Below are 13618 nucleotides of genomic sequence, written 5' to 3' on the forward strand. Positions count from 1 at the left end.
GATTCTGTGTTTTATGTATTAAGTTTTAAAATTTATCATCTTATTATGGAAATGTTTAAGCATACAAAAAAGTAGATCAGTTTAAGATAACTGTGTACATATTCACCCACTTCAATAATTATCAATATTTGGCCATTTGAGTTTTCATTTGGTCATTTGAATGTTATCAACAACATTCAATGGTTGTTTTTTTGTAGCATTTTAAAGCAAATCTCAGGCATTATGTCATTTCTTCTGTAAAACATTCAGCATGGCTATCTAATTCATTAGAACTTTAAAAAATATAACTAACATGCTATCAGCACATCTAGTAAATAAACAATAATCCCTTAACATCACCTAATATCCACCCATTATGACAATTTTCCCAATTACTTCAAAGTTGTGTCCTTTATATTTGCTTGATTTAAGAAAGGATTTGGCCGGGCGCGGTGGCTCAAGCCTGTAATCCCAGCACTTTGGGAGGCCGAGACGGGCGGATCACAAGGTCAGGAGATCGAGACCATCCTGGCTAACACGGTGAAACCCTGTCTCTACTAAAAAATACAAAAACCTAGCCGGGCGAGGTGGCGGGCGCCTGTAGTCCCAGCTACTCAGGAGGCTGAGGCAGGAGAATGGCGTGAACCCGGGAGGCGGAGCTTGCAGTGAGCTGAGATCCAGCCACTGCACTCCAGGCTGGGCGACAAAGCAAGACTCTGTCTCAACAAAAAAAAAAAAAAAAAAAAGAAAGGATTTGAATAGGATCCACATAATGGTGCTTAATTGTTAAGGCTCTTATGTCTCTTATTTTATAATAATCCCCTCTCCCAGTTTACATTTGCCATTACTTAAAAACAACAACAATAAAACAGGATCCCTTGCAGAATGTCTCTCATAATTGGTTTGGCTAATAGTTCCCTTTTAGGATCATTTGATGTATTTTTGTATTTCCTTACATTCCGCAAACTGTGAGGTATATACAGAGGCTTGGTTAGATTCAGCACAAAAACACTTCACTGGGATATGGGATGATACAGGGTACTATCGCACCCTGTTGGGAGGCACATAATAGCAGGTTGTCTCACTTTTAGGGGTGGTAAGATTAATCAGTAGTTTCAGATATTCTTAGCCTGACTTACTCACTAATAAAGTTTTCATCAACCTTTCACCTATGGCTTTTAACTACAGTTAGTAAATGTTGCCTAGCTCCATCATTTGCTTAGAAGTTATAAAATGGTGATTTTCTAATTCTATCATGTCTCCTTCATTTATGAGCTAGAATATTTTTATAAAAAAGGAAATTTACTTTATCAAACATTTGGTAAGCTGGGAATACAGATTTAATAGGAAAGTTACCATAGTCACTTGATAAAGTTCTAGAATAACTTAGTGTCTTAGCAAAAATGACCAAGTACTATTATGACCTCATGGATTTTATTTGATGTTTTGCAATCTATTGCAGTTCTTATTCCTTTTTGATGCTACAGTTCTTCCTTCTTTGGCCAGTGGGAGTCCCTTCAAGCTGGTTTCCATGTCATTATGATATGACTCTTGTGGTCTTGAATAGCTTCCTTGTCTTCCAACACACAAAAAACTTTCCAGCTTCCTCTTATATATTTTCTATTCTCAGATCTGGGCTTTCTCAGGAAGTGCGGGGTCCTTTCAGCAGGAAGTAACGTTTAGAGACCACACTCTGAACACTAAGTGCTCATTGTTCCTGGGTTTCGCTGCTTTTCGAAGTTTTCAGTGGAAGAACTTGAAAAGGGTATTTTTTTAAAGAAATTATAATATTTTCCTCATATTTCTAATTCAAATTTAGGATTAGGGTTATTCTCAAAATTCCTTTGATTTTATAGTCTCACATATTTCTCTTTTGTTGGCTATCTTTGTTCCCAATGAATACACTTTTTTGCTTTATTGTAGCATGCCTACGTTAACATGAAAATAATACTAATAGTATTGCCAAAATAAACTGCTGCCTTCCCCAGAAACAGATCCTGAGATGAAGATTAATGTTAAAGTGATATAATCATATTTTCAGGGAAAAAAACCAACAACAAAAATAGTAAGGAGGTTGGGAAGTGGGCAGGGAAAGAAAGGAGACCAAACAAGGGTACGAAAACAAGCCAAGTCTGGAGGAAGGTAATTTTGGACTAATGCTACAAGAGCGCGGTGGGAACAGTGTATTCTGCACCTCAGATTTGTCCTAACCAAAGGTACAGAAGTTAGAGTATTTATATGCCAGTACCCATCAGTGGTTGGCTCCAGGGTGTCAGGTTTTGAAGGGAAGGCAAGGGTTAAAGAAAGACAGAGAGAGAGAGAGAGAGAGAGAGAGAGAGAAAGAGAGAGTGGCTTAACAGCAAATGCAGGCTTTATGTCCAGCATTAGACTTACAGAGGTGGGAGACCAGCTTAATGCCAGGGCCCACTGCTGCTTAAAGGCTGGGGCAATTTATCGGTCAGGGCAGGAGGGATCTGGCGGGGGCATGGCCTGCTGCCTGGGAAAATGTTGATTACTTGTTCCCAGGATGAGGCCGTTCTAGCCCTTGTTCGGCTGAATGTAGTGTTCCTGGCACTTTTGCACTTTCTCCCAGCAGAATATAAGAGGCAGGCTGTTTCTTATGGCCCAAACCCCTGTGGAATGTTTCACTTTCCAAGCTCTGAGAAATGGCGGTGGGGGAGGCTTACAAAGTGCTATAGTGTGGACTAACATTCTTGCCTTCTACTTTAATGTAAAAGGAAAAGGGGTGTTGTTGACTATCTGGCTGCTTCTTGCTGAATAGGGGCTCTGTTATCAGGTTGGGGTTTTGCAGTAGTGGGTGTCCGACTTCGGAGTTGTTTTCCTGGAGGCACTGATACCGAACTTGGTGGAGGAGAAGGATGGCATCAGTGGGTGTCTGGGTGGTTGCCCGGACAAGGGAGTTCAGCCTTCGGGAGATAAAGCAGGATATGGAGGTGAGTACACATGGACCAATTGTTAGTATTTGGAGGAGGAAGATTAGGGGCCCTAAGAAAGGGGTTACCCAAGGCATACACTTTAGGAAGGATGACCTGTGCTACCAAGAGTTAGTGGCTTGATGTTGGATTTCTGTAGCCCTGTTATGGAGCCCATGGGCTTCGTCGTGAACAATGCCAGATTCATTAACATTAAAAAGCATTCCTCTTGGAGATATACACATGTGCCCACCTTTTCAGTGGTTAGCAGGTCTAGGACCCTTTGGCTTTGGAGAATGACTCCCACAAGAGAGTTTATCTGCCTTTGGAGGCTTGTAATGGAAGTATGCATGTCCTCTAAGGTATTATAGAGGTTTGTTTTTTTTAAAATATAGGGAAGTTGAGGTTGATATACTTGCTATTCCAGTGCCAAGTGCATCAGAGATGCTTAATCCTGTTACCAGAGGAATGAGATGTAGAGTCCACTTAGTGAGTGTAGAGGAAGATGAGACGGAAGCTACCGAAGGAACCTGGATGGTCTGGTTGTTTGGCAAAATGCTAATGTTTGGAGATTGTAAGCAGGGTGTACGTTCTTGACCAAATTGCTGGCAAGCAAAGATATGAATTTGTGCCATACGGAAAGAAAAGACCGGGGGTTGAGAGGCAAAAGTTGTAAGTGAATGTAGCGAGCTACAAGTAGATGGGGGTTGAATCCTGGACAAACTTTTTGTTCCAACATTTTGTTTCTCCAGGCTGAATAGCTATTAGCAAGGGAAGCCCCTGTGAGGGTCTGATAGGGAATGTTGGTGGGGGAGGAGGTGAAGGCTGTTTGGTTTTGGAGAGAGAGAGAGAAATGGGTTTTAGTTAATTCATAGCCATTGTGGCCCCGATGGGACAGAAATATATAGATTGCAGTTGAGGGAATTGTGTGTGCATTTTTTTCCAGGGAGCACCCTTGGGTTGGATACATGAAAAGCTGGGCCAGCAGAGAGGGGAGGGGTTGGTAAGAGGTGTTTTATGGAATCGGGCTTGTAACATGTTTAGTTTAGAGGTTATGAGGTGAGGGACGGTGACAACCCTGTGTGTGATGATGTGGGTGGATTTGATAGTTTGGAGGGAAAGGTATTTAGCTGAGAAAGAGTATAAACAGGTTTCAGGAATGGTTTGGCTGAGTAGGTAAGATGCAGGTTTATTTTGGACCAGGGTTATGTAGTTAGGTTAACAGAAAGGGTAGTGAACTGCTGGATTTTTGTGGACTAACAAATTTAACAGTTGGAAGAAAGAGGAGTGTGTGACTGATTTAAGAGGCAATGTGTGAGGTTGACGACAGGGGCCCGACTGCCAGAGGTTGGGGGTGGGGACTTAAGAGTACCCCACAGACAAAGAAGACAAAAGGAGAAAAAGGAGATTTGAGAAGGAGTGAATATTCCGAAGGCCCCCGGATTAATGTGAGAAATTGGAGTTGACTATTCAGGGACCTGGGGAGGAAATATCAGGAAGGATCTGAAACAAGATGTGAGATAAAAAGATTTACAATTGGAGGTGGAGGGTGTAATGGACTAGGGCCTTCTGGATTGGCAACTTCGGGAATTTTTGTTAAGTGCAGTGAGGTTGGTCCTGTGAGGGAGGAGGAATATTTTGGGGGCGAGGAAATTTCTGAATGTGGATCTGGTGCTCTTTTTAGTTGGGAATGGTGTGTCCAGTGTGGAAAGGATGTTAGCTTTACCTCTGTGGGAGGAGCTTGGATAACCTGGTGAGGGCCCAACCACTTAGGTTGGAGAGGGGCGGAGGAGTCTGCCATCCAGACCCAGTCCCCTGGTTGTAAGGACAGGGAAGAGTGTTTTGAGGATGGACTTTCAGGCTGGGGCAAGTAAGCGTTAGTGTACTGTCTTATTAGATGTGTGATATATATTCCCTCTAAAACTTGACGAGGTTTACACCTTTTTTTTTTTTTTTTTTGCCAAGTTTTGTGATTCTTTCTTAGTGGTAGCAGTTTCAAGATATAACTTGTCCTTTACCTTGGAGATGATACTCTGGCATATTCAAGATTACTGGATCCCTGAAAACTTCACTTACGTGACTAGTCCCTGACACTTTGTAGATTTTCTCTCCCCTCCCTTGGGAGTGTATATATTTTTACAGGGCATCCAGAGTCCTTGTTCCTTCTTGCTATTCAGCTCTAGTTAACATAATTGCATGCTTATAGTGAAACAATGTGATGTTGCAGATAATCAAGATCCTTTCAGATTATGTTGTCAAAGAAGCTGGCAAGTTAACATATTCCTTGACAAAACTGTGAAAGAAGTACTATTGTCTATCCCAGGTTAATGCAAACTACTTATAATCCTCCTTTCCAATGGCACTTCCAAAGAACACACTCACCATATCAATACCTGTATAGGAAGTAACAGAGCCTCTGTTGATGCATTCCATCTGGCACACCATATGCAATTAAGACTACTACTGGATCCCATCTGTGGTGGTCCTCCACTATCTGCCACAATCTATTTATTCTGGGGCTACATTGGTGAGTTGAATGGGAATACAACAGAGATCATTACTCTAGCATCTTCTACGTCTTTACAAATGGCATTACTGTCTGCTATTCCACCTGGGATGTGGTATTGCATCTGAATTACTAATTCAGCAGGAGTGAACTGTTTTTGAGCATTTTCATGTAAGCTTCAATGATATTAAATCCTGAGTCACAGCACTGTGCCCTCATATTAACAAGATCTCCTTTTCTGGACTTACCTTCTGCCCCCAATACCCTGGTCTCATATTCTAGGCATGCTCTTCTTGTCCCTTCCACTTTAGCAGGGCCAGTACTACACTATTTGGATCATCCTAAGACCTGACCTAGCTATTTGTCAAGTATTCAGGTTTACTATTTGTTAAGGTATTAGAAAACGTGAGGATAGAATTTGACTAAGCAAGTATTGTCTTGCAAGGTATTTGTATCAGCTGTGTTTTCTGCATGGGGATCTTCAGGAAAAGGGATGTTGCCATCCACCAGCATGGGGTACTGGGATAAAGATACCAATAAATTTCAGAGTAAATTTCAGGCCTTGACTTTAGCATGAGACTTCCCAGGACTTGACTTTAGCGTAAAGTCGAGTGTTTGTCTTTGCGTTTTCTGCTACTCTGACAATCGAATCCTGAGTCCCATCTTAAGAACATTGCTATTGGAACATTGCTCCCTCTGCTATTGGAGATCAGGATATCTTTAAATGCTGCCAGGGAGATTTTCTGACTTTCACACCATACTCTGATGTAACTGGCCATCTTAAGTACATCGGTGATCATGACCACCATCAAACAGCCAACTTCAAAGTTGTTCTAATTGCCATTTCCACACATTTCTCAAACACTAGAGGTATTGACCAAGCCAGTACCTTCCCTTACACCTGTATCCCATCTTTCATTCCAATGCACAACAGGACAGAATCAGCAATTGTAATGCTACAGCAGGCCCAGATTATCACCAATGCTTTTACAAACATCAAGGGGGTCCCTGGGCCACCTGACTTGTCAGTGATACAACTCTGGAAGTTATTATAAGAATCTGCATCCTAGGTCTTCTTGTGGAAACAACTGGTTTAGGTCAAATTCTTTAGAAGCAGACCCTGAGATGAGGATTCCTGTAAAAATGATTTATTAGGATATATTTCCAGGAAAACCTGACTAAGGAGAGCATAAGTAGATCTGGAAAGGATGTAAAGTAAGGTCCAGTTCAATTCATAGGGGATTTGGGAGATAGTGTGGACCTCGCTTGCCAAGCAGAAGCAAAGGGAGATGGAGCATTTATATCTGTGTAGTGATGCTTTGACTAAGAACTATTCCCAGGCAGGCACAAATTCCCAGGCACATCCAGGTTGGCAGGCAAAACCGGCTCCTGCAGCCTAAGGGAGCCCTCTAACAGAAAAAACGGGTTCCAGGTGTTGGGAATGAAAACCCATCAGGAGCTGGTATGCGGCAAAATGGTAAAGAGAACTTATGGGATATGGGTGGAATATTGAGTGTTTGCTATAATGACTGAATGCAACTATTTTTAATTTTTGATGGAAAAGAACCTCTAGATTGATTTATTTCTGCACTTCTGCACATATGCTCAACATATAGTTAATGTGGGCATTGTCTCAGACTGAACCTAAGCTGTTTTCATTGCTAATATTCAATAACATCTATACATGCCTGGCGTATAGAGAAGTCTAGTAGAGTTGGAGTCACTAGGAACTTCTTCATTAGTGACTAGAGAGTCCCTGGGAATGAGGAAAATCCCTAAGAAACTTATCCAAAGCAATAATGGAGTCAGGCACACAATGTCAGTATTAGCGATCTGGTAACAATGGTTTGGTAAATAGAAAAGAGACGCAATTAATGGAAGAGTAAAAGTGAGTGTACGTTCAGACTCTAGAATCTCACGGAAGAGAGTGGCTGGTGGGTAAGAACTAAAGGATTGGCTTTACCAAAAACCTCTCCAAGACATTGTAGACAAAGCAGTTCTGCTTGGAAACTCATGCAGTGAATTGGAGTGAGACATTTGGAAGATGCCAGTGCTTCAATTTAGTCCACCAGATATTTATTAAGTACTGACACTGAGGGCTCAAAAAAGCATGGCTCAGCCTTGAAACATCACGAGTTTCAGCTCATTGACAAGGTTAAAGATCTTTCATTTGCATGGACCATTTCTAAAGTCCTGGCGGGGAAGAGGGCACTAGTAACATGTTCATATAGTCTCATTGAAAATTTCTAGAAGCAAGCTATTTTAACCACAATTGTTTAAAATTACTATCTCCATCCTATTGTTACTACGTTCATGAAATTGCTCTTGGCATTTTTTGATATGGTGAAGGGAAGGCTGCAGTGGGAATGTATTTTGCTGGACTAAAATTTGGGATACATTTATGTGGCTTGGGTTGATAATGGGCATAGTCACATTATTGCTAGCTACCTTGGTATAGAAACAGCTTCCTGGAATACTTAAATCATCCACTGTGCCTGTGTAATGGGATATCCAAATAATGGAAAGAGTAAGTCACGTGAACATATTGGTAGTGGTTTGAAACTTCATGTTGACTTGACACACAATCTCGACATTGCAACGACAGCACAAAACTCATAAAAACAAGTCCTTCGTTAGGATTCCCAGAAATATTTGAGCTTCATTGGAGACTGAAGATTTGATAGAAGCAAACTGTGACTGAAGTCACACAAAGACAATTCTTCCCCCTATAAATGTGAATCATTACCCCATTCCTGTCCGAGGTTGATGTTGCCTGGGGAAACAAAGGTTTCATAATTCATGTCATTGTCTTTGAATATCACCTAAAAATTTCCTATCTTAATAAAATAGCTCACTAATTTTACCTTTAAACAGTTTACTCTCAGTATCATGTGAATTATACCTACTTAAAAATTCACACTAAAAACGAAAGACATAGTACTAGAGGCTGTGTATATGCCTAGTAATGAATTTTTTAACATGAGGTCACAAGGGAGATTGGAGTGTATGGATAAAAGCAAGAATACAGAAAAGAATACCAAGCAGAAATCCATCCTAAGTTGGTGCATCTCTGGCCATATGTGTGCTCAAGCAGGAAGGCCAGGTAACTGGATCTTTAATAGAAGAAACTGGTCCCTTCTGGACAAACAACTCAAAATGCAGAATTTGAAATGTGATGAAGGTGAGCACATATGAAGAGCAAAAGAGGAACAGTCCTTTGCCCTTTGTTAAAACAACAATGAGGTGAGACCCACACTTCGAGAGGAGAACTTTCTCACGATGTTGACTCAGACCTTGATGGCTGACCCTTAAGTGCCCTCCTTCCTTCAGGATTCTACATTCTGATGGTGAAATACCAACTAATGAAATATCCCTCTCTGCTATATGTCTATCTCCCTTTATCAAATTTTGTGAAAATAGTTCTCTTTCTCTACCCTCACTCACCAACAAACTGCAAACTGACCTGTCATCTCTCTGCTAAATGTACCCTGAAAAAGCTACTAAGAATTCCAATCACAAGGTGACTAAGTTCCTTTTCTGACCTCATCTGCTTGAGCTTCTTCACTACACTTGTTACTGCTCATCAGCAGTCTTTCTTAAAAGGCCATGCCCATGAGTTTTCAGTGAGAGTTCTACTCTCCTGTTATTCTGTTATGTGTGGGCATTTGTTTTTTTGGCCCTCCTTAGATGTTGGCATTCTGTCTTGGCTTGTGATTTTCCATCAACAGGCTCTTGTTGAGCCATTTGGTCTAAATTCAGGTCTTCAGTACTGAACATCTGCATTTTTCTCTTTTATCTTCTTCTCCATTTCACTCTCATAGTTTCTATAAGTTTCAGATTAATGATCTGGCCCCTTGTTGAGCTTGCTGTTATGACTTGAATTATGTTCCCCCAAAAGATGTTGAAGTCATAATACTCAGTATCTGTGAATGTGACTGCATTTGAAAATAGGGCCTTTGCAGATGGTCAAGTTAAGATGATGTCATTAGAGTAGGCCCTGATGCAATATGACTGATGTCCTTATAAAAACAGAACATTTGGACACAAAGACAGATGTGTACCAAGAAGAGATGACGTGAGGACTCAGGGAGAAGGTCATCTACAAGCCAAAAAATGCCTGAGACTACTAGAAGCTAAAAGAATAAAAAAGGCACAGAACACATTCTTCCTTATAGCCTTTAAAAGGAACCAGCCCTGCCAGCACCTTGATTTTGGACTTCTAGAGGTGTAAGACAATAAATTACTTTGAGAAACTTAGTTGGTGGCACTTTGTTAGAGCAGCCCTAGGAAGCTAATACACATGTCCACATGATTATCCCACTATTACCATTAACTCAACATGTCCCAAAGTCAAATCATGATCTTCCCCCTTGAAAAGGTCTCATCTTGCTACATTCCCTGGTTTAGTTGTTCAGACCACTCTCTATTCAGTCTCTCAGGTTAGAGACCCAGGACTCCTTGACACCTTTCTTCTCCTGCATCCTTCTAGTCAAATACCATGATCTTTCAGTTCTATCTTATAAACATTCTTCTTGTCTTCATCTCAGCTTTTTCTGCCCTCACCACTGCTGAGGTGAGTTCAGTCCTCAACACTGCTGTGTAGGCCACTGCACAGATGGTCATTTAACTAGTCGTCTTGATTCTGAAATTAAGTCAGAGTGTTCTATCTAGAGAGAAAATCTGCCCATGTCAGTTTTGCTATGATTCCTATCATACTGCTTATAGGTTATACCTTGAACTCCCTAACACAGCAAACAAGACCTCCTTACTCTGACCACTCCCACTTCCCTAAATCCACTTTCTTTCCTTTCCTAACTGATTATGCAGGCAAGTGATTCCCTTCAGAATCCATCCTGCTTCTTGATTTTATTCTTTTGTGCAAGTTGGGCTCCAGTGTAAAGTATCTTACCACTTGATAAGATTTTACCACCATCCAGTGTAAAATATCTTACCACTTGATAAGATTTTACTGCCACTTGGAATCAGAACTCCTCATCTGGTCTTTCATGATGCCCTACATGTTCCTCTGCTATTGTACCTAAAACAGTGTAGTGCTATCAATTATTGTGTCTGTCCTCCACAATAGGATGGAGAATGACTGTCTCCTTTACTCCAGTGTCCCAAGATTCCAGATTCTGGAACATAACAAGATCTCAGTAAGTGCTGTGTTTATTCAAGCTTGGCCCTCTAAATCTTTCCCTTGATTTTTCACTCAGAACTATTGTCTATCACATTGCCTCTATATGAAATGACTCGATGCCTCTAATCTTTATTCTACATGGTAGAAATCAAAAAAGGGGTCAATCCAGACCATGGTCCCCCACCAACACCTACACATTATCATTTTACAAAAATACAAATTCATTCATATTTGAGATTTATAAGTAATTGAACCACTGACTTATTTGGATCCCAGAAGAAGAAAAATGACAGACTTACACTGGGTAATTTATGAGCATTGTTGAAAACGAGAATTTACACAGGATTAGGCAGGTGGTAGGGAAACCACAAGGGATTCTGGAGAACCCCAGAGCTTGCCAAATAAAGGCAAATAAAAAAGACTGGACAAGGAAGAGGGAAGTTATTAGAACATATGGAAATGGCTGCCTTCCTGGAGCTGTGAACTGCAATAGAAAGCTTAGCCTTCTGCACACCCCAAAAGAGAGACTGTCAGAGATAAACAGCCACTGACTCTACCTATCTCCCTCAAAAATCTAGCAGAAGCCAGTGGAAAAGGGAGTACAGGATACAATCCATATGGGTCAGCCTCTTGGAGCCTGAGCAGCATGGAGATAAATGGAGGACATACAGGGAAGAGCACATGGACAATACCCAACCCAATAAATAGAAAGTAGTATTAATTTCCACAAACAGGAAAAATCATTGCCCTAGTGAGGTTGTCACCCTGGATTAAAAGTTTTAAAACATTGTTTCTCGTATCCAGTACTGGAATCTAACGTACTGGGTCCCACACAGCAAGCCCTCTTAATCTATTGTTAATTCTATGAAGATGACAACTGCGTTCTTAGTTATGATTTTATTTGAATTTTTATTCATCTTACATTCATCTCAAAAAAAGGTCTGAACAAAATAACGAACTGGTCTTATAATTGAAAAGAGCCACAGGAAACAAAATTCTTTTCACTGGCATTTTCATCACGGAAGCCTTCTATTTTATGCCACACGGTGCCTAATGACTTTTCCATCCAAGGTGGGATAACTAAGAAAGGAAAATGACATAGAATTTAAAACTTCAGCTGCTTCTATGGCTATAACCATACATAAAATCATTATCCTTTACCTTCACAAACGAGTGAGTTTTCTCTCTTTAGCCCAGTCTTGGACATCTGCTTCTCCAAATATGAGGTAGAAGATTAGTCCTGACAGGTTAATGGCAAACAGCAAAAAGAAGACATTCCTCCACCCAAACTCAGGGTCCTGGAGACACAAAATCCCGAGTCTGTATTACCCCTTTCATATTTTTCTATGAAACATTATATTAATAGTTCAGATGACAACATTCACTGCTGTGTTTCCATGTAGAAATTCATTTCCTGAAAGTGACTCGATAGTTAAATGGAAAGGATTTCAAAATACATTCAGAGTGTTCTTCATAAAGGGTATTTGGGGAACTTTGTGGTTAACCTAGATAAATGCATTTGTCACTATTTATCCAAGTGCCGTACATGTTCTCTTTTGCATGAATCTTGACTATGTAAGCTATGCTGAGAATCCTTTCAAGATTCTTCTTATGTTGTGCTGGAATTGTGAGAAGATTATGGGCTTTTGAACTATACATGTTTAAGTTTGAAGAATTCTGATTGTTCATCCTCAATGTGGAAAAACTTATGCTAGCAGATTTTCAGCTTAATTGTTAGGAAATGAAAATAATAACATTTCATTTTCACAATTTATGTGAGAATCAATAGTTAAATGAGTTTACTGCATATGAAATACCTATACATACATCACACACTTAATGTTTGCTTTCATTATAGCCTTTTTGGCATGATTATACAAATGAAAAATTTTAAATGATAATTATAATTTTCTAGAAATTTTGTTTTTTTAAATCAATTAAATTTTAAAAGGAACTATTTTATCACTATTTGACATAGATAACCAGAATTACTTGCCTTTAATAAAAAGCAACCATAATGAATGCAATGAAACCAAAACACTGTTATTCTAGTGAAAAGAAAACAATGTTCATAGCAGCCTTATTGATAATAGCCAAAAACTGGAAACAAGTCAAATGTTCATAAGAGTACAATAGATAAATTGGGATTAGCCACACAATGAGACACTACACAGCAATATAAAAGAACAAACTATTATAACATCCACCGGATGAATCTCAAACACATGATGGACGAAAGAAGCTCGGGTATGTACTATATGATTCCATTTCTATGAAACGCAAGAATGGGAAAATATAATCTATGAAAACGGAAGTCAAGGTAATAGTTACAACTAGGAGGGGTACTGACTGGAAAGGAGCACAAAATAACCATCTGGGTAATGGAAATATTCTTTTCTTTTCTTTTTTTTTTTGAGACAGAGTCTCACTTTGTTGCCCCGGCTGGAGTGCAGTGGCGCGATCTGGGCTCACTGCAGTCTCCACCTCCCGGGTTCAAGCAATTCTCCTGCCTCAGCCTCCTGAGTAGCTGGGACTACAGGCGCGCACCACCATGTCTGGATAATTTTTTTGTATTTTTAGTAGAGACGGGGTTTCATCGTGTTGGCCAGGATGGTCTTGATCTCCTGACCTCGTGATCCACCCGCCTCGGCCTCCCAAAGTGCTAGGATTACAAGCGTGAGCCACTGCGCCCGGCCGGAAATATTCTTTTCTAAAAAAAAAAGAAAACCTTTTACGTTCAGAGGCACATATGCAGGTGTGTTATATAGGTAAACTCATGTAATGGGGGGTTGTTGTACAGATAATTCATCACCCAGGTACTAAGCCTAGTCTCCAGTAGTTTTTTTTTTTTTTTCTGACTCTTTCCCTCCTCCCACCCTTCACTCTCAAGTAAGATCCAGTGTCTGTTGTTCCCCTCCTTGTGTTCATGAATTCTCATCCTTTGTCTTTTACTTATAAGTGAGAACATGTGGTATTTGGTTTTCTGTTCCTGCGTTAGTTTGCTAAGGATAATGGCCTCCAGCACCATCCATTTTCCTGCAAAAGATATGATCTCATTCT

At 40.3% G+C, this 13618-nt stretch overlaps 1 protein-coding gene across 7 annotated transcripts in view; it reads right to left on the reverse strand.

The window, feature by feature from the left end:
• Positions 1 to 7967: 7967 nt before the first annotated feature.
• SLC17A3 (solute carrier family 17 member 3) overlaps positions 7968 to 13618 on the reverse strand; it is a 29511-nt gene continuing 23860 nt past the window's right edge. For 5 of the 7 annotated variants that reach the window (XM_021937053.1, XM_021937051.1, XM_021937052.1 and 2 more), the window contains 2 exons: positions 11720 to 11856; positions 11441 to 11638 (listed from right to left, as the gene is read on the reverse strand). In XM_021937053.1, the coding sequence (XP_021792745.1) occupies positions 11722 to 11856 (135 nt within the window). In that variant the 3' untranslated portion in view covers positions 11441 to 11638; positions 11720 to 11721. Of the gene's footprint in view, positions 8192 to 11440; positions 11639 to 11719; positions 11857 to 13618 lie in introns of those variants that run through there. The other 2 variants (XM_021937049.1, XM_009204561.3) reach the window with 2 other exon arrangements.

This window comes from Papio anubis, chromosome 6 (genome assembly GCF_008728515.1).
Source record: "Papio anubis isolate 15944 chromosome 6, Panubis1.0, whole genome shotgun sequence".
NCBI lineage: Eukaryota > Metazoa > Chordata > Mammalia > Primates > Cercopithecidae > Papio > Papio anubis.